At 37.8% G+C, this 27,191-nt stretch overlaps 1 protein-coding gene across 3 annotated transcripts; it reads right to left on the bottom strand.

Annotated features, from left to right (window-relative positions):
- Positions 1 to 149: 149 nt before the first annotated feature.
- LOC113070990 (FK506-binding protein 15-like) lies at positions 150 to 21,893 on the bottom strand. Of its 3 annotated transcripts, XM_026244346.1 has the most exons (30): positions 21,752 to 21,893; positions 18,697 to 18,803; positions 18,051 to 18,129; positions 17,817 to 17,886; positions 17,676 to 17,750; positions 17,501 to 17,599; positions 17,281 to 17,430; positions 16,765 to 16,833; positions 16,551 to 16,694; positions 16,262 to 16,389; positions 15,865 to 15,913; positions 14,776 to 14,901; positions 14,502 to 14,592; positions 14,019 to 14,095; positions 13,688 to 13,730; positions 13,486 to 13,595; positions 13,301 to 13,399; positions 13,064 to 13,158; positions 12,817 to 12,919; positions 8,815 to 8,847; positions 8,376 to 8,547; positions 7,403 to 7,539; positions 7,178 to 7,333; positions 6,889 to 7,017; positions 5,726 to 5,818; positions 5,253 to 5,309; positions 3,861 to 3,968; positions 3,232 to 3,767; positions 1,772 to 1,883; positions 150 to 510 (listed from the first exon to the last, which is right to left on the bottom strand). In XM_026244346.1, the coding sequence occupies exons 1-30, from the start codon at positions 21,799 to 21,801 to the stop codon at positions 436 to 438; spliced, it is 3,372 nt and encodes a 1,123-aa protein (XP_026100131.1). In that variant the 5' UTR covers positions 21,802 to 21,893; the 3' UTR covers positions 150 to 435. The 3 variants fall into 3 exon arrangements, with proteins under 3 accessions (XP_026100131.1, XP_026100132.1, XP_026100133.1); XM_026244347.1 differs by lacking the exon at positions 8,815 to 8,847 and having other exon boundaries at positions 21,752 to 21,801; XM_026244348.1 differs by lacking the exon at positions 1,772 to 1,883 and having other exon boundaries at positions 481 to 510; positions 21,752 to 21,801.
- Between the last annotated feature and the right edge of the window lie 5,298 nt (positions 21,894 to 27,191).

Genomic DNA, 27,191 nt, shown 5'->3' with positions numbered 1-27,191 from the left:
TATAAATATTAAGAACAGAGACAGCAGGCTGAATTACACGTGAAAACCCTGTTAAAGATGGAAACATTACATTATAAATTAAGATAAAACAAACAAACAAACAAAAAAAAATGTTTCTATGATTTACAGTATTTGTAGATTTAAAAATGATTTTTTTCAGTTTAAATCAGTTTATGAGCAGCAGCTGATCCATTCTGCCATAGAGATTTTCATTCAGATGCTTTTTAAGGTTTTGGGCAGGACGTTACTCTCTGTTCTCTGATCATAGGAAATACTGAAATGTTTGCAAAGGCGTCCCAACCCATTAATCAGAGCCGTTTTCACTGAGGTCCGGGACAAACATCACTTCCTCCTTTCAGAGATCGTCTGGCCTTGTTGCTGGCAGTCGTCTGATGTCAGGCACTGGTTTTTCAACTTCGATTGAGAAGGTTGACATCAGCTCAGCCAGTCCAGGTCTTCATCATCATCATCACCAAACAGAGGGGCGGGAGGGGGACGTCCTTTCAGACTCTGAGGACATTCACACAAGAGCATCAGTCAGTTCACTGTTAAATTTAGCTATTGAACAAAAACTTTGTAAATTGCATTTAAATTGCACTGATTTCATTGGTTGAACAAACAGAGTCCCGCCCCCAAACTCACCCTACTGACTCAATGTTATAGTTTTGGGGACTATATGACTACATGAGGACTATTACAATTCTTCGGTAAATCATGTGATGCATCGTAAAATACAGTCACATTTAGTTTGAATGACTAATTTGGAATTATGCTTTTTGGGATGTTCATAATTATTTGCCAATATATGCGGAGAACATTAATGTGCGCTACGGTTTAAAAGTTTGGGAGTCACTAAGAGTTTTTTTTCTTTTTAAGAAATAAACATTTATAGACTTGCAGAAGTTTTCTATTTGAAATAAATACTGTTCTTTGAACTTTTGCACACAAAGGACCATGAAAAGAAAAGTTATAACAAAATTTGAAGTTTTTGAAAAAAGTTATTTTTTAAATGTTTCTTGAGCAGCAAATCAGCATTTAAGGATGATTTCTGAAGGATCATGTGACGCTAATGATGCAGAAAATTCAGCTTTGCATCACATAAATAAATCATATTTTAAGATTTTAAGACACAAATAAAAAAAAGTTCTATTAAATTGTAATATTTCATAATAGTACTTTTACTATAAATGTAACTTATGTATTTTTGATCAAATAAATGCAGCCTTAAGAGACAAAACAAAAACAAAAAACAACATTAAATATGACAAATTATAATACTTTAATCAATGCATTGAATTTTCATTATTGAATCTATGCATCGCAATGTGCTTGATTTTAGATTTTTTTTTTTTTACAATATATTTTATGATTTATTTTACTTAAGACAACTTTCGTGTGATCTAGTCCTAGAAAGGAACGGTGATTTACAGGAGAAGAGTTTTCTCCTGGTATTATAGACCTGGCTAGACTCGTAGCTTGTTCACTGTGGGCATCAAACCAACAACCTTCTGGTAACCAGCGCTAAACCACTACACCGCATACTTGAGAAGTGTCACTATTAGAAGACAATCTAAAGCTTTAATGACAGTGTAGTTAATAATCCTTAATTAAACATTTTCAAAACGATTGACTTGTCTTCAAAGGACCTTGTGTTTTCAGTTTTAAATGACAATCAAATCATTAGTTTGTGAGAATGAAGAGCAGCAGATGGATGTGGAGTGTGTGTGTGTGTGTGTGTGTGTGTGTGTGTGTGTGTGAGAGCCCTGCTCACCGGCTCCTCCTCCTCCTCCTCTTCATCGGCCGCTGCGGGTGGGGGCTGGGGAGGGGTGGGACTCTGGAAAAATGGTTCCTCTCCATTTTCCTTTTCTACCCTCTCAGACGGACTGAGAGAATAGCAGGAGGAGCACAGATGAGACGAGAGACAGAGAGACACAGGATGACACACATGCTCACAGTGAAGGTTAAAGCGGGGCTTGTGTTAGTCGATACAGTGTTACAGAGTGATGAGAAGATTTCTGAGGTTTACCAACAAACATAAAAATGACTGAATTAAGATCAACAGTAGTCGAGATGACTTGCTGTGAAATCTAATTACTGACTGTTTGCGCCAACATGCACTTCTGTGGGAAGACACGGTTCATCTTCTCTAACATATGAGAAGATGATCCATTACATAAATGTAAGGAGGAAACGAAAATTCAATCATCATTTACTCACCCTCATTTCTTTCTAAACTGGTCTGACTTACTTTCTTCCATGAAACACGAAGGAGCTATTCTGAAGAATGCTCTAGCTGCTCTTTTACACAACCATCGTGATACATGAATAAAAGCAAACATGAAAAATAACACCATAAAAGTGGTTCAGATGATTTGTGCACTATATTTTTAATCATTAAGCCATACACAGCTTGTGTTAGTAACGGCAAAAACAAATTTCTTGTTGCATTTCTCTCTCCATCGAGGCTCATAGATCTTTAAAAGACTTGGCTTAAAGTGCCCCTATTATGGATTTTTGACAATTACTTTTCATGCAGCATGTAACACAGCTCTAAGTGAATAAAAACATCGAGCAAAGTTTTAAATCTGAAAGTGCACATTGTATAAAGTTATACTCAAAAGAAAGAGGCGACTGAATCGTTGAAACAAGCCGTTTTTAAAACGAATCCCAAGCCGTTTTCATATTGAAGTCGACATGAAACATTAGCTTATCTCCCATCCACTTGTTGGTCTTTTTTGCGTTTTTGAATAAAAATGCTAATTCATTCTTTGCCACTAGATGCAAGCATAAAAATAACGGTTTCCCAGTAACGTCCGTAAACAAAGCAACACTGCGCTCACAAACACTGCTTTATCAGACATTACAGTCGCGATGAAATTAAAATTAGGTCAATCACCGCAGATTTCCCAGTTTGGATAAATTAATCGTTAAATGAATCATTTAGCAAATAAGGTACAAGACGATGAAGGTGCTTTTTGACTGTACATGCACATCAACCCATCGTTGAGTACTCCCAAAACCAAAATATGCACTTTAAAACATAAAAGAAAAAAGAAGCGATTAAATAAAAATGAATTAAAATTAACTAATATTATTTCGGTACTAAAATGATGTGAAGGTGAGTAAATACTGATTTTCATTTTTGGGTGAACCCTCTTTAAACACCCTGGGAGATGAGTCTACACTCATAACAGTGAAGCAGATTTCGTATGTTAGCGGTTGAGCACGCACCTGGAGCGCAGAGCAGAAGTATCCTGCAGAGCGGGAGGAGATGGAGGAGGTCCAGCTAATGTCATGTGTGCGCTTTCTGCTTCATCTAAAGGCCCTGTGACACTCTCATCAGTTACCTTGGCTTCCTGTGAAGAACTAGTGTCCTCTGGGGTCACTTCCTGTTTGGTTGTGATGTCACTTTCGGTCTCTTCTTCGCGTTTCGTTTCTGTGCCGCTCTCACTGTCCTGATCCTGCACATTGTGTTCTGTAACTTCCACTTCCTTCTCTTCACTCATTTCTTCTACAACTTCCTGTTCACTCCTGATTTCTACTCCTTCAAGTTCCTCCGTTTCTTCTTTCTTTTCATCTGCTAGTGAAACATGCTGCTGCGGTCCGTCTTCATCCTGCGCTCCTGCAGGATCTCGCTCTCTCTGGCCGTTTAGATGCACTTCACGTCTAGGCTGAACGTCAGTCTCTCTCTCCTCCACTTCCTCTTCTTTTTCACTGTGTTCAGATGAAGATCTCTCCTTTTTGGTGAGGAGCTGCAGTGTGACATTCTGTGATCGGAGGAGAGAAACACACTGAGAGATGTTTTATCTGCAGAATATAGTTTTAAAGCTCAAGTTGTGCTGGAGAGAGATTGGCCAGACCTTGATGGTGCTGACCAGCACTCGGAGAACAGCACTTCCTGTGTAGGTCTCATTCAGATCGAACTCCGCTCTGAGAGACTGAAACACTCCATTCATCACACGCTTCACCTGGAAATAATCACAGCTGAGCTTATAAAGAGTGATCCATGACTGCGCTTAATATATGAAGAAAAATCTAATGCTTTAAAATATTTCATACATTTTATAAATAATTTAAACCTAAAATAAGTGATATATATATGTGGCTGCATAATTTTTTTTATTTATTTTTTTTATAAATTTCAATGCATTGTAATTATTACAAAAGCTGAATTTATTCCTATGATGCAAAGTTGGATTTTCAGCATCATTACTCCAGTCTTCATTTTTCACATGATCCTTCAGTAATCATACTAATATGATGATTTACTGCTCAAATCAATGTTGAAAACCTTTATAAAGCTGAAGAGCGGAATAAGTTAAAAAATACAGCATTTATTTGAAATAGAAAACATTATGCGTTACATTAAATGTCTTAATGGTCACTTTTGGTGTTTGCTAAATTACATCATTGTAATATGTCTTTGCTAAATAAATAAAAAATAATGCAAAATAGTAATGTCTTTAAAAAAAAAAAAAAATTGCTTAGGGCCCCGTGTCCACCAGTGGCCCCCCAAGTGTACATAAAATGACAGCTTTATTGGATTTTTTTTATTTTATTTTGTGATATATTGTAAATGGACCATGGTAATTATACATAGATATTAAATAATCTACATGCATCATTACTAATTTTTTTATTTAATTTTACATTTAAATAATCTACATGCATCATCTTGTTTCAATAGTGATGTGTCATGCAGACACAAAATATGTTAAAATAAAATAAAATTGAGCAATTAAATTATATAAATTAGTATCCACAAAATGTGTGTAAATGTTATTAAAATAAGCCAACAAATTAATTTACAGTACAATTACACCAGTACTAATAATATATAAAAACATCAAAGTCGGGAGTCTACAGTTTATGATAATAATTCAAGACTTGTTTACAGATGCACAGCGCGTCTGAGGGTACTGACAGTTCAATCTACACTACACTTGATACACCTTGTGCAGATTGATAACATTTGAAGAGAAAACATTACCGTCTACAGCCGCGAGAGGGCGCTCTGTCTTTAGTGTAGACTACAGGAGCACTGAGCAGCATAGAGCGCCCTCTCGCGGCTGGAGACGGTAATGTTTTCTATTGGTTCATTTCTCTCTGTTCATGTCAAATTAATTTTGATAAATAAGTCGCACCTGACTATAAGTCGCAGGACCAGCCAGACTATGAAAAAAAGTGCGCCTTATAGTCCGGAAAGTACAGTATTATTATTTCTGTACCTGATTGGCTGGTTTGTGTCTCACCTCTTGTGCTGTGTCTGTGTGCTGCTGCTCTGACAGCTGCTGCTCCAGCACCGAGCACTGAAACACACGCAAGACAACGTGAATCACAACCTCTTCAGAAGTCCTCGAGATTCTGTGAGGAGCGCAGCCAATCCTTCACATATTATGACTTACATACTATCTATTGGCAGCTTTTTATTACATTGAAGTCATTTACTCTTGGAAGTCTTAAATATACAGTGGCAAAAACGGTCAGAGAGATAGTTGGGTAAACTAAATAATGTATACTTTAGGTGGAACTAACTAACACTAACATTACAAAACTAACAGACTTACATTGAAAAAATTTAAGAAAATCCATGAAAAAGGGAAGAATTTAAACAAGTTTACAGAGTTGTAACTGAAAAGCAATGAGGCCTGAGGATCAACTTGATGTAAAAACTAAAATATAAAACTATTTTATGCTGACTAAAAGTAGAAACTGTTTTTTTCACCTTTTCTCTCAAGGCCTGCAGCTCTTCTTTCTGGTCCTGCTGCTGTAGTAAAAGCTGTTCCTCTGATTCACGAGACTGTGTGAGTGTGTTCAACTACAGACAGATGTTGAAAACTGTGTTAGTTTGATTAGTTAAGTGATTGTCTGTTCAACAGTTTAAGAAAAAGACAAGAGACGATTGTTTTGTAATGTCATGAGATTAAGATGTAATTTCTGGTCAAAGTATTATAAACAGGTGTGGACTTGCTCTGTTTTTGTGTGTGTGTGTGTGTGTGTTCATCATAGCTCTGCATCATGGGAAAAAAATCTGAAAAAACCTAAGAAACCTAAAAAAAGAGCCGAATACTACTGAATTTGATGATGCTGGGATTAAATATAATCAATATAGACTTTACATCACGTACAGTTTTGTTTCCCACACAAAATGAGATTATTTTTCACATTTTATATATGTTTCACTTCAAAAAAAGAAAAGAAAAAAAAAAGCCAAATGTCAGAAGTTTCAAAATTGTAATGACAGAAAAGCATTCGAATGTACTATTTAACTTGAATTCTGTGTATGACTGAAACATATGTTCAAATACTCCATTTAATGTCAGATTTAAAAACTTTAATGTAATAACTTTCACAGTTTCACAAGTCAATAGGTGAAGTGGATCGAAACCTTTCATCAAAGTTCTCCTAAAACCTCGAAACAAAATGCTTTCTTGTCTTAGGACAACACTGATTAACTGTTTTGATCCATTTCAAATGATGACTACTGTGTATATTTTATATATATATATATATATATATAGATATAGATATATGCATGTGTGATTGTGTGTGTATGTGTGTGTTTTTGCTGTCGCTGTTTGGCCGTAGTAAAACACCCAAAGATGCAGCAGAGACATCTGGCTCATGTACACAGTCATGCATTTTCTTCTATCACTGGCCATAATACTTACACTGAGATCAGGATAGATGTTATACATGTGATCATGGACTGAGAAATGAAAAACTAGTTTTCAGAGAAAGACAGGAATCACGTTTTTGTGTGATGATACAATCGTACTAATGGTTGTCAAAATGCATGACATGCTCCAGCAAATGAGCTCCCAGAAATGGGTAAGAAACAAGTATTCATTCAGCACATGATGCAGGACGGGTGGAGTGTGTGTGAACCTTGTCCTGCAGCTGTGTGAGCTTGAGCTGCAGTGTGTCTCTGTGCTCTGAGAGTTCAGTCATCTCTCTCGTCTGCTGATCACACTTCACCTGCCACTCCTGCTCCAGATCGGCCTGCAGCTGAGACAGCTGCACACACACACACATACACACGTCAAGCTACTCATCTGAAGCTACAATAAAACAAATGCTGAATGTGCCAACAGCTTTATACAGTTACTGTCAGGAATGTGTAAGGAAAGTCAGCTAGTTGCCATGAGTCCAGCATGGATCTAATCTTGTCGTTTACCTGTTCAGCGGGGGCTTGGTCTGTGCTGGTTCTGGCTTTACGTAACTGGCTCCTGAGGTTGTCTAACTCCTGCTGGGCCGTCCTCCTCACCTCCTCCAGTTCCTCATCGCAGCGCTGTCTCTCCAACTGCCACTTCCTCTTCCTCTCAGAGAGAGTCTGAATCACACAGTTACTTGCTTTTTCCCCTCACACATGTACACGGAGACAGACGTGTGAATTACTCACTCGTTCCAGGCTGTCTTTCTCTGTTTTCATGTCCTGTAGCTCTTCCTCCGTGTTGTTGAGCTTGAGCTCCAGTTCCTTTCGTTTCTGTTTCTCCATCTTGTGTTTGTCCTGAGCTCTGTCTGCTCTCTCCTTCAGCTCTGAAACAGACACAGTACATCAAGCCTTAACAAGCGGTTCTCCGTGCAATTTTCCAATCCTTAGTTATTTTTTCCTGACTGAAGAGCAGAAATGATGCCAAGCAAACAAAAAAGCAAGCAAGCAAAACGAAAGAAAAAAAGACAAACAAAAGAACAACAAAAAACTAAACAAAAATGAAAAAGAAAACAAGGTAAAAAACTAAATGAAATCAAAAAAGAAAAGGAAAACAAAAAAACAAAACAATAAATAAAATCAAAATGACAAAAAAAAAAAAAAAAAAAAACTAAATAAACAAGAAAAAAAAAAGTTATCTAAAAATCTAACTAAAAAAATATCTAAACAAATCAAAATACCCAAACAAACACGTCCTGGCCATATTTCACCCAAAATGAAAGAGAGAAGAACAAAAGTATACTTTAACTTAAAAAAATTAAGCCTATTTTTGAAACTTTATTTTTTTTGCATTGTGACAATTTTCATTACATTTTACCCTTAAATCCACAATACTGTAATGTTGTAAAAACACAATTATACGCTCCTTAAATAATAAACTATTTATGAATGATGATAAAACTTCAGTGATGCGGCCTTTATTCTCTTAACAATATTTCCAACAAAAAAAAAAAAACACTGCATTTCTTTCAGAAAAGCATTAAAAAAAATCCAAACTGAGAATAATTCTTTAATTTTGGAGTGAAATGGGACCTGTACATGTTTACAGTGAATTGTACCCACATATTTAATGTTGAACACATATTTCGGTGGAGTGAGATTTTGGACCAATGAGATTTCATTGCAAGGAAATTGGAGTGCTCCTCTCGCAGTGAATCCTCACCCAGTATCTGCGCCTCCAGTGCTGTGACGTGTGTGCTGCGCTGCTGACCGTCCTGCAGAGCCCAGCTGAGTTTGCTCTGCAGCGCTGAGGTCTTCTGCTGCTGAGAGCTCAACTCCAGCTGCAGCTCCGACACACGCGCCGCGGACGACGCCAGCTCCTCCGTCAAACGTGCCTTTCAGAGACACAGAGAGAGACCACATGAAACCAGTGATGATACAACAGCACTACTCTGATGAAATGATGATGAGACTGTAACGCAAACAGTGACGAGAAGATGATGGAAGAACTGTCTATCTCTGCTGAGAGCTGAATGCTGATTGGCTAGTGAGTGGTGCCTGTTGAGTGAGAACACAAAAGAGAAATGCGAAATGCTTTACTTTAAATAAAAGATGGGAGAGTGTGTATGAAACGGATGAGACGGGACAGCGCTCTTGCTCACCTGATCCCGACTCAATTCTTGTGGCAGTGCATGCTGGGAAAAGAGAGCAGTCACCACTAAAGGCTCTCAGCCAATCAGAGCAGAGATAAATGGCTTAAGATATTTAAGACTACTTCTGTAATGTTAAAAAGTCCCCTTGTTTGAGTGGAGAGTGCGGAAAAAACTAATTTAGGACTGACTGACGAGAAATACCTAAATAATTTCAATTCTGCACTCTTACCACAATGGCTTGTCCACATGGAGCATATTGGTTGCATTACAAACCTACCAATAATCATGATGTACTTATAAAATTAGAGCTAGTGACAGCAAGAGAGAAATTACTGTATTTTCCGGACTATAAGTAGGGATGGGTATCGTTAAGGTTTTAACGGTGTTACTACTCTTACCGATACTGCTTAACGGTCCGGTACTTTAACGGTATTCTTATCGGTACTTTGTGTTGTGTGTGTGTGTTTTTTTTTAAGAACAAGTTGAGAACAGAATTAACATTTCTTTATTTGTTTTATGTAAAATTAATAATGGGCTTGTCTTGATCTATATAGATCAGTGATTTTTCCCTATTTGGAATTTTAAAAACAAGTAGAAAATATGTTGATTTCATTCTCATTTTCCCCAAAAGAAATCAACAGAATTTCTACGTAAGGTTAGCAAACCACTGAGATTTTACATTTATTTTAAATGACGTGAACAACGTGATTCAACATGACTTTAGAATACATACCTGACGTAGATGGGGCAACAACCAGAGATGAGCTAGCTAGGCAGTCGATACACATAATGCACTTTTGAAAGATGCTTTGACAGATTGCTTGTGTTTGCGCCCTTACATGCAAATATTGTTTTGCACTTATGACAACGAGGTTTGTCAGCATTAACTCTAGTGAAGTATAACCACACTTTGGAACGTTTTGCTCTCTCCACCATCGTCACTCTTTGTATTAAGCGGGAGTTTTCGTACTGTTATGCGTGTACCGCACTCGTTCTTGTTGTGTGTGTGTGTGTGTGTGACTGACAGATAGCCTCCGCGGCGCGCATGCGAGTTCTTGCAGATCTCACAGACAAACGTCTTAATACGATCGCACATTAGAAATGTTTGGTAAGATAAAATGTGCACGATAACATTAAGCAAATCTCTTCGCCATCATCACGCTTTATTATTAAGCGGGAGTTTACGTAAAGTTAATACATGTGCGTGCGCTCGTTGTGGTGTGTGTGTGTGTGTGTGACTGACAGACAGCCTCCGCGGCGTGCATGAGAGTTCACGCAGATCTCACAGAAAAACGTCTTAATACGATCGCACATTAGAAATGTTTGGCGAGATTAAATGTGCACACCAACATTATTAAGCAAAAATACATAGCACATTTTTTTTTTCCTCCAGTACAGAAAGCAGAACCGGTACCGTCAGATCTTACTGATACTACAGTCTTTCATAATTTAGCCCCGGGGCCAGTTTAATACCGGGTTTCGGTACCCATCCCTAACTAGAAGTCGCACTTTTTTTCATGGTTTGGCTGGTCCTGCGACTTATAGTCAGGTGCGACTTATTTATTAAAATTAATTTGACATGAACCGAGAGAAATGAACTAAGAGACCTGAACCAAGAGAAAACATTACCGTCTACAGCCGCGAGAGGGCGCTCTATGCTGCTCAGTGCTCCTGTAGTCTACACTGAAGACAGAGCGCCCTCTTGCGGCTGTAGACGGTAATGTTTTCTTTTGTTTCTAAATTAATGCGACTTATAGTCCAGTGCGACTTATATATATTTTTTTCCTCAACATGACGTATTTTTGGACTGATGCGACTTATACTCAGGTGCGACTTACAGTGGTGGACGAAGTACACAAATCAAGTACTCGAGTAAAAGTACAGATACGTATAGTAAAATATTACTCCAGTAAAAGTAAAAGTACTCCTTTTTCAAATTTACTCAAGTGAAAGTACAAAAGTACTCAATTTTTTATGTACTTAAGTAAAAAAGTACCGAAAGATAGATGTTTGCAATTTTATATAGGCTAACGTTACTTAATTTAATTTTATATTAGCACATATTTTTTTTATAATCCTACTGCTCAAAATACCTGGGATTTTTTCCAAAATAACCACTATATGGAGTCAAGATATATTTTTGTTGTGTATATGGACTACGTTGACGAGAGTGATGTTCACTGTTAAGCTTACACTGTAATGTACCTGAGAGAAAACAGAGATGACCATCTGATTTTCACCAGTAAGAACAAAGTATTTTAAAGTTTGTTGTTTTACAGAACATCACAGTTATATATGACATCCCTTATGAAACAAAAATATATTGCAGTATATTGGAAAATATCATGTAATATTTATTTTTTTCCAATATATTGCAATATATTGAAAGCGGCAATCATTTGTATATTTTTCAATATATTATATAATATATGTATCATCAATATATTATTAAATGTATTCAAATATATGATATATTAGAAAATAAAAAGGGAAAATAATATAATACAATATATCACAATATATTTTAAGAAATATATTGGTAAATATATTTTCCTTTCGTAAGGGATGATAATAAGGCCTGAAGTTAGGAAGAACATTTTAAGGAAAATATAATTATATTTTCATAATGATTTTTTCCTTCTCAAATCTTGTCTGGGGTGTAAAAACACCCCTGGCCAAACGGGGTGCATCTCTTCCCCACTTTGATGATGTTACTGTAGTTCTGAACATCACATCCTTTCTTTTGTCCCTAGATGTAATCTCTCTCTCTCTCTCTCTCTCTCTCTCTCTCTCTCTCTATATATATATATATAGGTTGTTGAATAAAAATATTTGGCCATTATTTAAAAAATTACCTCAAGTTAGCACCAGCAAGCTTGTTAGCTAGACAGTTAGCATCAGCTAACAATATTTATTTATTTTCAGTACAGTTATGAATAAACATTCATGTCTGTCTACTCGTCTAGTTAATCCAAACAATAACGTTACTGTTGATAAACAATATAAAAACAGACGTCACATAGGACATGCTAGCATTTTAATAAAACTGTTAATATTACGGCAGCGGGGAATTTGAACATGCACGAGTTATTTTATTTAATCTGTGTTAGTTTAATGTTTTTGTTTTTTTGTTTTTACCTAAAACACAGAGACGCTGATGTGTCTGCATCGTCTGCACTCGAGCATTTCAGTGGGCTTAAATATATCACTCTTTACAGCGGATTTAGTTCCCAAACAACTGTCAATTTTGACCTAAATATGATTTTCAGTTACAATAATTAATCCTAAATTTCGACATTAATAACTTACTTTTAGCAACAGCAGCAGACGCACGCGCGCTCACAAGATCTCCCGGTTCTTACTTCTGGGGACTCGCACTAAACGGTTCATTTGAATCAGTGAGTGGTCGACTCCAGAACAGCTGCAATCGGATCATTCTAATTCGTAAACGAATCGTTTGGTGCGATTTGCGATCCGATTTAAAAGTTTATTTTGAAAAGATCAGTTCGTTCATGATGAATCAGACACCGCTTCTGCGTGTCGGAGCACGTGATATATTATAGGGAGTAATGATATGTTTTATGAAATGTAGTGAAGTAAAAAGTACGATTTTATGCTTTGGAATGTAGTGAAGTAAAAGTAAAAGTTACTCAAAATAAAACTACTCCAGTAAAGTACAGATACTTGAAAAATGTACTTAAGTACAGTAACGAAGTAAAGCTACTCCGTTACTGTCCACCACTGGCGACTTATAGTCCGAAAAATACGGTACATGTAATATTTTTATGCATAATTACTGAGTTTGCCGATCTAGTCACAGAGGCGAAGGTAACACCAGCTAAGAAATACTCCGAATATTGTTTTGTTTGGAGTTACACACAGCCGCTTGTGCACTGATATCGAATCAGCAATCAGTCACACCGATCACAAAATTATTCTGAAGTAGGCTTCAGTGTAAAGCGTGGCAGCTCACTAGGTTTCTGGTGTTATTGCACGGTTTAACAGAGTTACCTTGTCTTGTTCCGCCTGCAGGATTCTGGCCTGACTCTGTTCACTGCGGTTCTTCAGAGAGTCGGTTCTCTGCTCCATCAGCTGATTACTCTGCTCCACGTACCTGCGCAAACACACACAGCCTGGAGTCACAATCATACTTGGACATTTCTTTTGAAAGTGATGGTCAAAACAGGACAAGAAGTGATGGGGACGGGAGCAGGTAACAGCATATAATAATGAGAGAAAAGACGAACTGAATCCTGACCTCTGGTTCTGATTGAGCAGCTCGCCGATCTTGCGGTTCTGCTCCTCGATCCGTGAACTTTTCTCAAACACCTCTTTCTTCAGACATTCGTTCTCCTGAATACATGCAGTCGCGTGACCAAGGGTCGCCAAAATATTCCAGCTTATACTAATTTTAAGTATTTAATTCAGTTTACACTGATTACTGTAACGATTAGACTCATGACTTGGATTGACCTCCCAAATCACAGTGGGTTACCTGTATGATCCTCTGAATGTTGTGCATGATCATTGCAGTCTCCATGGACACGTTTGAGAATCCCAACGAAACACTGCCTTGCTTCTGTAGGTCATTAATCTGAAAAAGAAGAGAGATTTCTCAAAAGGTTGTTCGAGTATATAATGCAGTTACTTAGAAAGAAAGATTCCTAATAATGTATCAACCTTTGAGGACAAGTGGTCCAGTTTGTCTGCCACTTTCCCAACAGCCAATCGGATTTCAGTGTTGTGTTGTCGAGCCTCTGTCATCAAGAAGGACATGACGTCACTAGTTCCTTAAAGGGACAGACGTCATTAACGATTGCGACCATCTGCAGGGGATGAACTACAAACAAAAGTTTTGTCAAAGTGGTAAGATGGTCTTTACCTTGGTAAGACACAGTCTGTGTGGGGTACATCTGACTAACAGCCTGAAAAGAGGAAGTCACAGTCAACGGAGGAATCATACTCGATGTTAAATGTTTGTTTAGTAGAGTTGCAGCGGCCGATTGTAAGGTCTTACTTAAATGGCACGTAAAGTCCATATTAGAGGCGTAGTAACTACTAGCTAGTTAGTAATAACTCTACATCAGTGTAAATGATGACAGAACTTTCATTTTGGGTTGACGAGTGCTTTAATATTATCAGACTTGTTATTGTAGTTATATTTATTATGAAGCATTACTGTTGAACGTACACAGCAATAGTGAGTTACCCACCTGAAAGGCATGTACGGCTCCCGGCATTATGGGCTGCGGATTGGCTGTTGCCATGGTTACAGGAAGTAGGGCCGAGGCTGGAATGAAGATAGAGCGCATTCAATGTCATAAACACAACAATGACAGTGGCTCCTGAGGCTCAAGTGGTAGAGCATTGCGTTAGCAGCGCAAGGTTGTGGGTTCGATTCCCAGGGAACACATGTTAGGTAGAAAATGTATGGTCTGAATGCACTGTAAGTCGCTTTGGATAAAAGCATCTGCTAAATGCATAAATTAAATTTAATTGAATGACATAAGACTGGAACATTGCATTCCTATTTATCTATAACAGTATATGGCTGAGCTTTATTTGTGTGCTGGTTTTGTAAGTTTCTACTAGATTTCAACTCAAACAATTAAGTATATGTTTAAAAATTGCATTATTTTATACTATGTTACACTCGTGGCTGTTATCATCGGGATATGATATGATAGTGCTGTTACCCTGCACTGTAGTTGGCGGGCCGGAGGAGATGTGTGCCGGCTGTGTTGATGGTGCACTTCTACGCTCCTTGAATCTGGACACACTGGGGTCCTACAGCAATAACAGGAACAGAGTGCATGAGGGTCATCTGTATGCATCCTCTCACATTTACACATGTGCATAGCTCTACTAAAGGACAGACACGTCGATCACAGTGGCAGATCTTTGTGCTGTATCTGGTTTGGAGACAGACTAAAACCGTTGTAATGACGTTCTCAGAAGAATAAACCTTGCCTCAAGTTCAGAGTCACTGGAGTCTGGCTGCGAGGAGGATGAGGACGGGCCGGTGATGAAGGGCAGCATCGGCTGGCCCATCTTGGCCATGCGTGAGATCAGTTTAGCTTTAGTGGCATCAGGATTCTGAAGAAAACATGTCAGAAAACACACAGACACATTTATACTGTGGATGGTTTATTATTAGTGAAGCATGTATACTAAAATTCAACCAACATACTATGACTAATTACTAATAAAGATATAAAAAATTATAATTAAATGTACAAATAATAATTAGAATACAAATGAATCTAGGCATCAAAACATTATTCCTTCAACTTTTGAAAGTCTATCAGTATCTGTCAATATTGGACATATACTGTACACTGATCTATATATATTCTCTATTATAGATCAATGGATATATACTGTTAGTAGAGCATATTTTCATTTTTGTCATTTAACAAAAGTAAAAATAAGAAAATATGAGCCTGAATAATTAACAATACAGTATATATCAAATATTGACAGATCTGACAAAAAAACAACAAGAATCAAAAACATTAATGTTGGCTAATAAACATTATTTTACAGATTTATTGAGCACACCTATTTATTATAAATATACATCTATATATGTTGTGCACTAGCTCCAGCTATATTTATTGGAAACACTTTACAATAAGGTTCCAGTTGTTAACATTAGTTAACTACATTAGTTAAAATGAACTCAGTTCATAATAACATTTACCAATACTTTATTAAAGTCAAATGTTTAATCTGTTAATATTAATGAATGGACCTGAACTAACATGGACTAACAACAATCAGTTGTATTTTTATTAATTATCATTTAGATAAATTAATTATTGAAATAACTATTTATTAAATACTTTAATAAAACAATAAATTAATAAAATCTTTGATTAAAAAAAACTGTACTGCTCATTGTAACTTAACATTAGATAATGCATTAATGAATGTTAACTCATGAACCTTGTTGTAAAGTGTTACCTATTTATTTAAACGGAAATCTGGATTCATAAAACAAAATGCTAAAACCAAATGCATACAACTGCAAAAAAATTAAATTAAAAAAAATCTTACACTGAGCTGTTCTTTGAGGGAGTTTGATTTTGCTCGAGGAGGCGCTTCACTGTTAGCAAAAAAAAAACATTTATCAAACAGAGAATTTAAATGAAATACTATTAATACAAACAATAGTCTCCGGTCAGGCTACAGCGCCTGACAGCACACGTACATCACAGAGACGTCTATTTGACGTCTGCAAGACATATTTTGAGTGTGTTTGTTCATCTGCAATACATCTATGGGACGTTTCCTATCAGATGTCAAACAGACGTTTAGAAGATGTCTTTAAGATGTTTCTGATTAAGAATGTGTGTAAAACTGACATCTATCAGATGTTTGTACACAGCAGATGCTTTCCAGATGAACTGATCTTTACCAGACGTCTTGCAGACGTGCGTGTGCTCTCTCTCACCTGGGTTTGCTGGTTTGTGGGGCAGCGCTGAGGGGCTGGTTGAGCTCAGCAGGGGCCAGACTCTCCACACTGGGAGCAGGAGACGGAGCCGCCGAATCTCTTGAACTTCCATCCTTTGCAAACTTAACCTGCACATGCATCGAGAGAATACTGATGATAAGAGCAGGGCTGCATATTCTCCAACTCTACAAACTGTGTACTCCTGATGGAAAAGTATGTACTTTTTGAATATGTAACATTATTCAGGCAAACGTGAGGAAGTGAAGCTCTGAATGGGAGAATGACGCACCCGACGGATCTCCGCTTCAAAGACTAGCGTGCTGTCCGGTGGGACGCGGTTGGCTACGCCATGCGACCCGTACGCAAGACTGGGAGGAATCACCATGAGCCTCTTTCCACCTTTGCGCATATTCATCATCCCCTCCTCCAAACCCTGAGAGACGGACAGAGAGCTTTATACGGCCATATGAGTGATAATGACACGCAGAAAACTCCCCCCTCACCTTAATGACTTTCCCAGCCCCGAGCTTCAGTCTCAACAGTTTGTCTTTATTCAGATTTGAGTCAAACATCTGGAGGAGAAGAAAATAAAAGATTATATAAAGCAGGGTGGCAACAAATTAAACAATGCATTTAAGGGTTTTTAGAATATGTTCATAAACTAAATTTGACTGGAATATTGATGCTGAAAATTCAGCTTTGCATCACGAAATAAACTACATTTTAAAATGTAATATAATAGAACAGTTATTTTACACCATAATAATATTTCGCAAAATATTCAAATATTTCAAATAAATGCAGTCTTGATGAGCATGAGAGAATTATTTTAAAAACGGAACCTTTATTTTGTTCTAAAATTCTAGTAAAAAAATTGTTTATCAGAATTCAACCATATTCTTATTATGTATGTATCATGTAAATACATTAACTTGCCTAGTGTATGTTTCAGATTATTTACTCCCATTTTTATTTGGACAGTGCACACGTAAACGCAGCCATTGTCAAAACATCGTTACCTTTCCGATGGAGTTGTTTTGCAGTAGCCAGCCAGAGTAGGCCACTTCTAAAGAGTCTCCGTTCTCCACGGCCTGACCCTCACCGAGAACAAGATCCTGGATCAGGACCGAGTCTAACGCACCGCTGCAGTTCGCTTTGGCAAGACAAACCTGAAACAATTATATCACTGCGTAAGAAGCTCCTTGAGACAACATCACGCGATAAAGAACAAATACAAACCTCTTTACAGAAGTCTGAAGCCACTTTCTCGGATTCAAACATCAGCGACCAGTTCTGTCTCTGGTCGTCATAAAACGTGCAGTAGTTACTGGGCTGGACCTGAAAGTGTGAGAGAGACAGCTAAAAATAACACAAAAGCTGTTGTCTGACTTGAATTCTGTGAATAAGAGCTCACAGTGAGGATGAAGCCGCTGTGGATCCTGGCGGCCGTCACCTGCTTCTGTTGACTGACATACAGCAGGATCTTGTACTGAAAGAGAGTGCAGACATGTTATAAGAGACACCTCCATTTAGAAAACCAAATGATCATTCTAACCTCTTTAGTTGAATGATTTCCAAGGACCGCAGCTCCGAGCTTGCCTTGTTTCACGTACTGTCCGTTAACACTGCACAGAAAATAAACCGGGATCACCACATATCTGTATTCACAACATTACATTACCACGGATAACCGGTCACTTTGCTTTGGAAAACTGGTTCAAAATGTGCAGCATGTTTCGTGCTTTATTCTTCACACCTAAAATGAAATACCAAATCTTTTCCAACTTACTATCTGTAGGCATGAACTGCAGTAGCAAAGAGAACAGCTGGAGGGTTTGGAGGAGGTGCGTTCTTTTGGTTTGGAGGTCCTGTAAAAACAAAACATGAAATGTCAAAATAATAATAATAATATATTAAATTGATCAAAAGCGATAGTAAAGATATTTAAATTGTTCAGAATTCTATTTTAAATAAATCCTGTTCCTTTGAACTTTCTATACATCAAAGAATCCTGAAAAAATGTATCACGGCTTCCACAAAAACATGAAACGGCACAACTGAGTGACAACACTGATAATAATCAGAAATGTTTCTTGAGCAGCGAATCAGCATATTAGAATGATTTCTGAAGGATCATGTGACACTGAAGACTGGAGTTAAGATTCACAGGAACTAATTTAACACGTAAAACACTTCACAAGGAGCCTGCTCCGTCTCTTCTGTCAGCGTATTGTCAATTTCCTCTTAACTCTGCAATGTATTTTCACTGTGTGAGAACATGATGTGTGGCACGAGAGCGCCGTGGCTTGTCAGACATGGCAACAGTAACGAAAGTGGGTGGGTCTTTGCGAAGGGTCAATTATAAATGCAGTTTCTAACACCTCACCAATTACTTTTCTTTAAGATAAATAAATAAAAGGTTCCTGCAGTCTTACCGGAGTTGGCAGAGCTCTTGCGGGGCTGTTTGGGAGACGTGTATTGGAAAGACTCGTTCCCCTGGTATGCTGCCTGATCCAGTCCAAAAAGAGAGGCCAACTTTGCTCTAAAATTGCAAAAAAAGAAGCAAATCAGTCACTGCTTCACTTGAGTGAGATCACATGAGTCTCTGAACAAGGCTCAACACTTAAAGCCAATCTAATGCCAGGTTCCAGGCAACCCGTAACCCGTGTTTCTCCAACCTTATACCCGTTGAAAGTGCACTGGAACAACAGTCAAACCCGTGACTTCCCAGCCATGAACTCGCACTAGATCAATGTGCTCCATTTCCGAAGTCCTGACGTCACATAGCACGAGAAACAACAATGGCATCCCCTACGGATAATACTGGCTACGGATGCAGTGTTTATGCAAGTGGTACACGTTGAAAAAAAACGATTTGAGGACAATATAACATTGCAATAAAATTTATAATCTACCTACAATTTCTTGCACACAGGAAGTTTGGCTTGACTTGCCTGGAACGCTACAAAGTCGTGAGTCGTGGTTTGAAGTCCTGACTTACGGGCTCAAAAATCTTCGTGGGACGCAGCATTAATTGACTTTGAATGTGTTTCTGTTTCAACTTTTAAGTGAAGAACATCAGCGAACACCTGCAGCGACGAATGAAAATGAAAAAACTATGACTTCTGCAACATCATCAGAAATCTACTTAAATGGGGGGTGAAATGCTGGTTTTCACTCAATATCCTGTTAATCTTGAGTACCTATAGAGTAGTACTGCATCCTTCATAACTCCAAAAAGTCTTTAGTTTTATTATATTCATAAGAGAAAGATAGTCTGTACCGATTTTTCCCGGAAAAACACGAGTGGCTGGAGGCGTGACGTGTGGGCGGAGCTAAAGAATCACGAGCGCCAGTAGGCTTTTGCGTTGAGAGCGCTAGAAACTGTGACATTACCGTGAGGACAAAACCAACCAAAACAAACCATGGCTAACAGTCAGATTCAGCGTATATTTATGATCCAGAATCAGATCCCGAGGCTGAAACTGAACGAGAGCAGCAGCAGCAACGACTTGCTCCGAGCGGGGCTCAAACCCGGGTCTCGGCATGGGAGGCGGACGCACTAACAAGGAGGCAGAGATATTTTAAGCAGTTTTACTCACCGCCTGCAGTTCCAACACACGATTGTGGCTCTTTTTCGTTGGGATTGCATCATCCTTAAGAAATAAACGATTCGCAAATCCGTCGTCAAACTGGGCCTTGTTTGTAAAACAAGCATCTTCGAAATGCAGGGAACAAACACAAACACTTGCACAACTCCGTTGATGCTCTGTAAAAAATAAGCTCCATCCACTGGTCCCTTAATGCTGTTTTTTTGGTAATCTGTGCAGGGTTGTCTTGCCCTGGCAACCAAAAACACACTCCTTTTGTGACTTTTCGCGACGCTCTCGCTCTGATCAGGCTGCGCTCAGCCTCTCAGTGCTCTGCTATACGGGAGCGCGCGCTCTTCCGGCAGAAGTGCCCTAGGACCCATATAAGGAAATTCCGCTCCATCTAACGTCTCACAGAGCCATACTCTAAAAAAACTTTCCGAAACTTGTGACAAACCGGAAGGAGTATTTTTGGAACAAAAATACTCCTTCAAACGTACAACTTAATTTTTGAAACTTTGTCCATGTTTAGCATGGGAATCCAACTCTTTAACAGTGTAAAAAACTCAGTATGCATGAAATAGCATTTCACCCCCCCTTTAACGTATACACCACTGACCCATGGATCGGTCTCCACTTGTAGTTACTGTACTGCAATCTGATCTGTTTGCAGGAATTGTTGAATAAAGTCGTTATTTTTGTTTTATTCGCATACAAAAAGTATTCTGGTCGCTTCATAACGTTACGGTTGAACCACTAATGGCAGATGGACTATTCTGACGATGGTTTTCACATTTTTCTGGACCTTGACACTGTTATTTACTTGGCTGTCTATGTAACAGTCACAAGCCTCCCAGTTTTAATCCAAAATATCTTAAATTGTGTTCCGAAGACGAACAAAGCTTTTACTGGTTTGGAACGACATGGGGGAAAGTGATTATTGACCGAATGTTCATTTTTGGGTGGAATAACCCTTTAACAAGCTGATTCTCCACCTTTCTACAGTCCTTCTCACCAGCTTCAGATTCCCCATTAACACATGTGGATGCCGACGCAGAATTACATTTATGGATATAACCTCAGATGACACTAGTGAGAAGATATATAGTGGCCCCAAAATGTTTTCAAACTAGGTCTGGAAAAGAGCGTTTCATGGTGTCTGTGGAAATGTTAAAAGAAAATTTTGCTTTTTATTTTTTTATGTGATTTGAATTAAATACATGCAATATATAATAAATAGAATGAAATTAAAAAATAATAATAATAATAATAATAAAGATAAATAAATAAAAAAAAATAATAAGTAAATAAATGAGTACATAAATAATAGATGTTGTATAGACTAACAGTGTTTGAAGATGCCACTTGATTTAAATTTATAGACTGCAATTACATTCATTCTTGAATGCTTTTTAATGTTCAAATGTTTTTGGGGGCCACTAGTTGTGCTTATGTGGGGTGTGAGATTTAGAAGTTTTTGGCTCTCTCACATTTAAACACTTCACAGGCTCAGATGATTTTAGTGACATTGATGGACTGTTAAAAGATCAGACGTCACGTGATCCATGACGTCATGCACGAACAAATGTAACATTCAAGTCTTGAAATGTGGAAAACAACTCGATGTTATTTAACACATCTAACTGTTCATGTAACGTTACTTGTGTCGTAAAACGTTGAGCTGCAAGCCACAATAATGCTGCAATGTATCTGCTGAGTTACATTAATGTCTGTTATTAGCCAATGAGTGACACTCTTCTCTCTGGCACCAACATGTTTTTTCCTCCCCAAACCGCCGATGCATTTGAGTTGTTTGGGTGTTATACATCCGACCGGGTTTTATTTAAGTAGTGAGTGGTGTTTGTCTGCTGACTTTGGCCCTCATCAGGGACTCACTCACCCTCCAGTGGGAGACAGAAAGTCTCCGTCCTCGTCGTCTGCTGCAAACATGCCCCTGACTGATCTTCACACCGCCAGGGGAACTGAGGCACCAGCTGTAATAATATCCCAGAGATGCAGTAATGATCGCCTGCACGCGGTGAATGAATATTAAAGTGTAATATAAATTCTCTGCAGTCGCTTCCTGGTTCTGGTCTCAGCTGACCCCCACCTGATCACACGCGCCTACGTCACTCGACACTTCCGATGGGGGGGGGGGGGTGATTGTAATAAAAACATTTGGAAAATCTAAAATATATTTTAATGTGCTTATTGTCACTGTTTAGATGTATCAATAACAGGAAAACCATTTAAAATTAATTATTAAATTTAATTATTGAATGGGTTTATTATTCGTACTAAGTTTCTTTATTTCTTTATTTTTTAAATATTATTTATGTTTTATAGTATTGTTTATATTTAATGCATGCATCAACAGTATCAACTGTTGTAAATAATATATACATTTGGCGGAAATGTTTCGTAATCTTAATTTAAGAATCTATTTGATTTGTATTACAGATATATTTTTCATAACAAATACCTCAACAGCACTGCATTAGTGCGTGTGAAGTGAAAGTAGGCCAGTGAACTTCTACTGCTGAGCAACCAAACTTTACACAATCAAAGCCACAAGTTCGTTTTTTACTTCTTTTATGTTAAAGTGCTCTTATTACACGCTTTTAAATGGACAAAACCCTTTCACATCTACTTTCTCACTTGAAATAACTGAATGTCTGTGATTTTTGGATAATAAATGTATGTATTATATATAAATCAGACATATATTAATGTCTGTGATTTTTTTATTTTGTTTTGCTTAATGTATTTGTGTCACCTACATGCAAGCCCAAGCCAATTTGAAATATGTCTGTGTAATGCCATATTGTTATTCTGGATTCTTGTAATACAAGCAGAAAACGTTTCATCTCTGAGCATTGTTAATGTCTCTGAATGGGAGAAGGGCAGAGGGGACTGATTAAAGAAAGAACACTTTTTATTGCTGATGCTGAGGCGTCCTTGGATGTTGTCTCTTCTGTGTCTCTCACCAAACAGACAAAAGGCAGTCCGAAGATTAAGAGGCAAGTCTAATACATCTCTCCATTGTGTCAACATGATTATATTCACCATGTAACTAGTACTGTATATTATATACATTTTATTTAAACCATCTTTATGAGATATTGATATCAAGCATACAATACATCCTCATTTCCCCTGGACATGTCCTGTGAACACATTCTCTCTACAATCCTCATACATTGTATGTATGTGTATTTGCATTGCTTTGATCCCAGTGTCTCACACACCACAGTTGGTTGATTGTGTACAATGCCTGCCTGCTATTGGTCAAACTACCTTTCAGTCATTACCTTCAGCAAGTGTTAAAACAATAGGAAAACAAAGCTGAAACATTTTGGGCTATTCAGAAAACCCGGCCAGGATATATAACTGGGGAAAAGAGAAGTTATGGTCACCCAAAAATATATTGCATACTTTGTGTAATAGTCACTTTTTTCCACTTGCATTTAACTTATGTTTGGCATCTGCATTTCATCATAAAGGTCTAAATTGCTATAAAAGAGTTAATCTGCCTTCCATCTTGACCAACCCGTCTATAGTGGTTAGTAACTAGGCAAGTCTTTTTACCAAAAATATATAGGCCTATATATATATCTATTATATCAAACAAATATTCTCTTTTTAATTAATTTTATGGCACTCTTAGTATTTCAAAGCAGAGGTGCATTTGTCGTTTTTTGTTTGTTAATATTCAGGCCAAACAGCAGAAGAAGAGATATGGGATGAGAGGTATTAACTCTACACCAGAGGGCGCAGGCACCCCACGGTGGATGGGCATTTGCTTCAATACCATTCCCAAAACCACCCCACATCGCCTCTCCTACAGCTAGCGTACAAAGGTGAGCATAGGTGTGTTTTGGATACAGCTGCCTAACTGTCCCATGTAAATGAAAGAATCTCTCAGTTCTGTAACTGGAGTTTTAGAGCACTACCAACTTAAAGGCATGCATACAGTGCTGTAGTTCACCCAAAAACGATGGACTGGCATCATTTACGCCCCTTCATGTCTTTCCAAACCTGTATGACTTTCTCTCTTCGGTGGAACACAAAAGAGGATATTTTGAAGTGTTTTTACCAAACCGTTCCTGGTCCCATCGACTCCATATTATTTTTTGTCCATACTAGACAATGGAAATCAATGGGACCTGAAACCATTTTGTTCCCAGAATTCTTCAAAACATCTTCTTTTGTGTTCAGCAGCAGGAGAAAAAAAATCCATACAGGTTTGGAACGACAAGAGGGTGAGTATAATATTTCATATATAATATTTCTGTGAGTGTGTGTTTTGCTGCCTTTTCTTTCTGTCTCTCCCACTCATCTCTCCACAGATAGTGGATGTGGATCACTGGATCAAAAACTGCCAAGCCTAGCCACACCACACCCAAAGCACAGTGGTGTCGGTCCAGCCTTATAAAGCCTTAGTTTAGGATCAGTAAAGTGCTGGAGAGGCAACTGGAACACACATAAACAGATCTACTGTAATTCTTATGCCACAATAACATGACACAGGTTTTTAACTGTAAATGGAAAGTCTGTTCCGTGAGTAGTTGGTTGTGTTTTATGATTCAGTGCACTTTATCTTGAATGTCTATTTCTATTTTCAACGTAGACTAACAAATAATTAAAATGTAGCCTAAATGTTTGTTTTTCCCTGCCTGAACAGTTAATGCATTCACGAATGTGCATTATGATGACAACATAACATAAACTGATGCTCATATTTTTATGTTTTTAAAAGAATCAGTACTTATGTACAACTAGACAGTATTTAGTATTTGGTTACAATTACGTTTTACCTGGAAAGACAGTGCTGCTGGCCTTCAGGTGTTTTTTAGACTTCTGAAAATAGGGCTTTGCCAACACAAAATAAAATTATCTATTAAAATAGAAAGCCGTTTTAAAACAGTAACTATCATTTAAAATATTATGCATTTAAAATGTTTTTTTTTTTTGTAAACAAAAATATATATTTTTTAAATGCCTTATGCACCATTAAAGACTCGAGCTTAACTCTAGATTAAACACGGCTTATCTAATAATTCTGTTGCACCAAAGTTTTAAATAAGGAAACTTACATTTAAACCATCATTTTGATCCTAGTTTTGATTTTGAGATAGATTCATGTTTATCCAGTTTTTCCATTACTTTAAACTTTGATTGAAATCTCAGTTAGGAATTAACTTTAAACTTACAGGTGAGGAGTTTCAAACAAAAATTAAAATAATAATAATACAAATAAAATCATCTACGATTAAATTCATGTATTGATGAATCTTCTGCTGCAGCATAATAAAGGGTTATGATTTATTTCAATAGTCCACTTTAGACATTCTACTAATTACAGGTATAACTAACTTTGCAACATGTAACTAACTCTCATTATTTGCAACTGCAGTACATGTCTATTAACTCTCATTAGAGTTTTAGTAGACCATTAGGTTAAGGTTAGTATAAGTTAGTGTACTTGCCAAGTCCAACTATCAAAATAAAGTGTTATCTAGTGTTAGCAGACAGTCTACTAGGCCTCCAGTGACTGCTAGTTGGCATGTAATCGCAAAGTTATTTATAGTTAGCAGAATGTCTAAAGTGGACTATCAAAATAAAGTGTTAGCAAATAAAATGTTGTAATGCATGTGCTGCTTGCAAAAAAATGTAATTAATCAGAAAACACAACTTCTTTTTACGGACCAGCAATAGAAAAAGAAGATTTTGGGTCCAGATGATGTAAAGTAGTTACTGCATCTACCGGCAGAGGTTAACAGGGCCATTCTAACAAGCCAAACCTCGACCCTTTGGTGCAAACACACACACACACACGTACACACACACAGCTGCAGTGTCCACCCTGAGTCGGTTCTCACACCCAGCATCTGTCTCTGGTAACCTCCCGTCTAACCGCACACTCATGTCCACACACCCAGCACACTTGTTTTTCCAGTAGCACAGAGACTTTGAGCGAGTGTATGTAGAAGAGAATGGTCAAAAACACTGAGAGAGAGAGGGAGGGAGGGAGAGAGAGAGAGAGAGAGAGAGAGAGAGAGAGAGATAGTTCCGTGCACTGGGATTTACACAGTTGACGTCCAGGAGAGGATATGGTTTGTTTGTTGCCGCTCACAGATGCTGGGACACACCAGGTGTGACCCAAAAACTTTACACTGACTACAACTCTGGGGGACATGCCACGTCCACCCAAACGAGTAGGTCCTTTACTGCATGGTTCGCATGAAATGTGTTTGTCAGTGAGGTTCCTCCCAAGTGTGCAGGTGCTTCCTTTAATCATGCATCTGAATCATAGAAATGATTATGCCTGTGTTTGGAACGGAATATTAGTTTGCTACTTAACAGAATTCTGTATGGTGTAATATACACCTATTATAGCATTGAAACATTCAATTCAGAAGAAAAAAATCATAATCAGTAGTAAGATCACATTCAATTTTAATATTTAAGAATAATGGCAGAAACGATTTATTATAAATTGTGAGTGTAAAGGTTGTGTACCTTTGTCGGGAAGTGAAAAATAACAGGATTAACTGTGAACTTTCACAGCGAATCTATTGAATGCAAGTCAAAACCACTCAAACACACTCCAGTTAACACTAAACTGTCACATGATCTTACTACATTCATCACATGACCTCATCACGTCATAAATGTAAATAATGGCATTTTAATTAAATTTTGAACAAATGTCTTGACATTTTGTAGCACAAACAGATAATGAGCACCGGAAATGGAAGGCCAAGTTGAACGCATTGCATTGTGGGATATAACATTGAGTGCAGTGTGCTCTGGTGAACTGCACAGTGTGGTAGTACAATGTGCTATTCCAAATACAGTCTGTCTCCTAATTTAGTCAGGTGGTAAAGCATGAGTGAAACAAACACGACTCGCAAAGACAAACTGAACCAGAGCTGAATAGAACTGCAGTAAAACGTTATGCACACAACGGGCCAGAGACGTCATTGACTGCCAGTGTTTGTTCTGAACAGACGCTCACAGACATGGGACTGACCACAAAATCTGCTGACCTTCAAACACACAGTTAAAACAGAAATGTGATCAAATGACAATACCAGACAGATTTGAGTGGTTGCTTGGAAGAGGACTTGACAAATACTGCCATACTACCCTTACTGTATTTCTCCAGTACACATATTATTTCTGTATACACATGTATCCAGGTGACTATACTAGTCTGAATTTGCCAAAATGTGCAACAGAGCAGTGTGCTTCCATTTCCATTGTGACGAACACAGACTCCAGTCAGTGTCTTGAACAGTTGGGTTCTTCTGTTGAATAAGAGTCCACAGAGGACC

This window comes from Carassius auratus, unplaced genomic scaffold (assembly GCF_003368295.1).
Source record: "Carassius auratus strain Wakin unplaced genomic scaffold, ASM336829v1 scaf_tig00005608, whole genome shotgun sequence".
NCBI lineage: Eukaryota > Metazoa > Chordata > Actinopteri > Cypriniformes > Cyprinidae > Carassius > Carassius auratus.
This window is presented reverse-complemented; position numbering and strand designations above follow the sequence as displayed.

Coding starts and splice junctions, on each gene's coding strand:
- LOC113070990 (XM_026244346.1), bottom strand. CDS start 21,801: ATGTTTGCAGCAGACGACGAGGACGGAGACTTTCTGTCTCCCACTGGA. Junction 13,596..13,687: donor ACAGACTGTGTCTTACCAAG/GTAAAGACCATC, acceptor TGTCCCTTTAAG/GAACTAGTGACGTCATGTCC. Junction 13,159..13,300: donor ACATTCAGAGGATCATACAG/GTAACCCACTGT, acceptor GCATGTATTCAG/GAGAACGAATGTCTGAAGAA.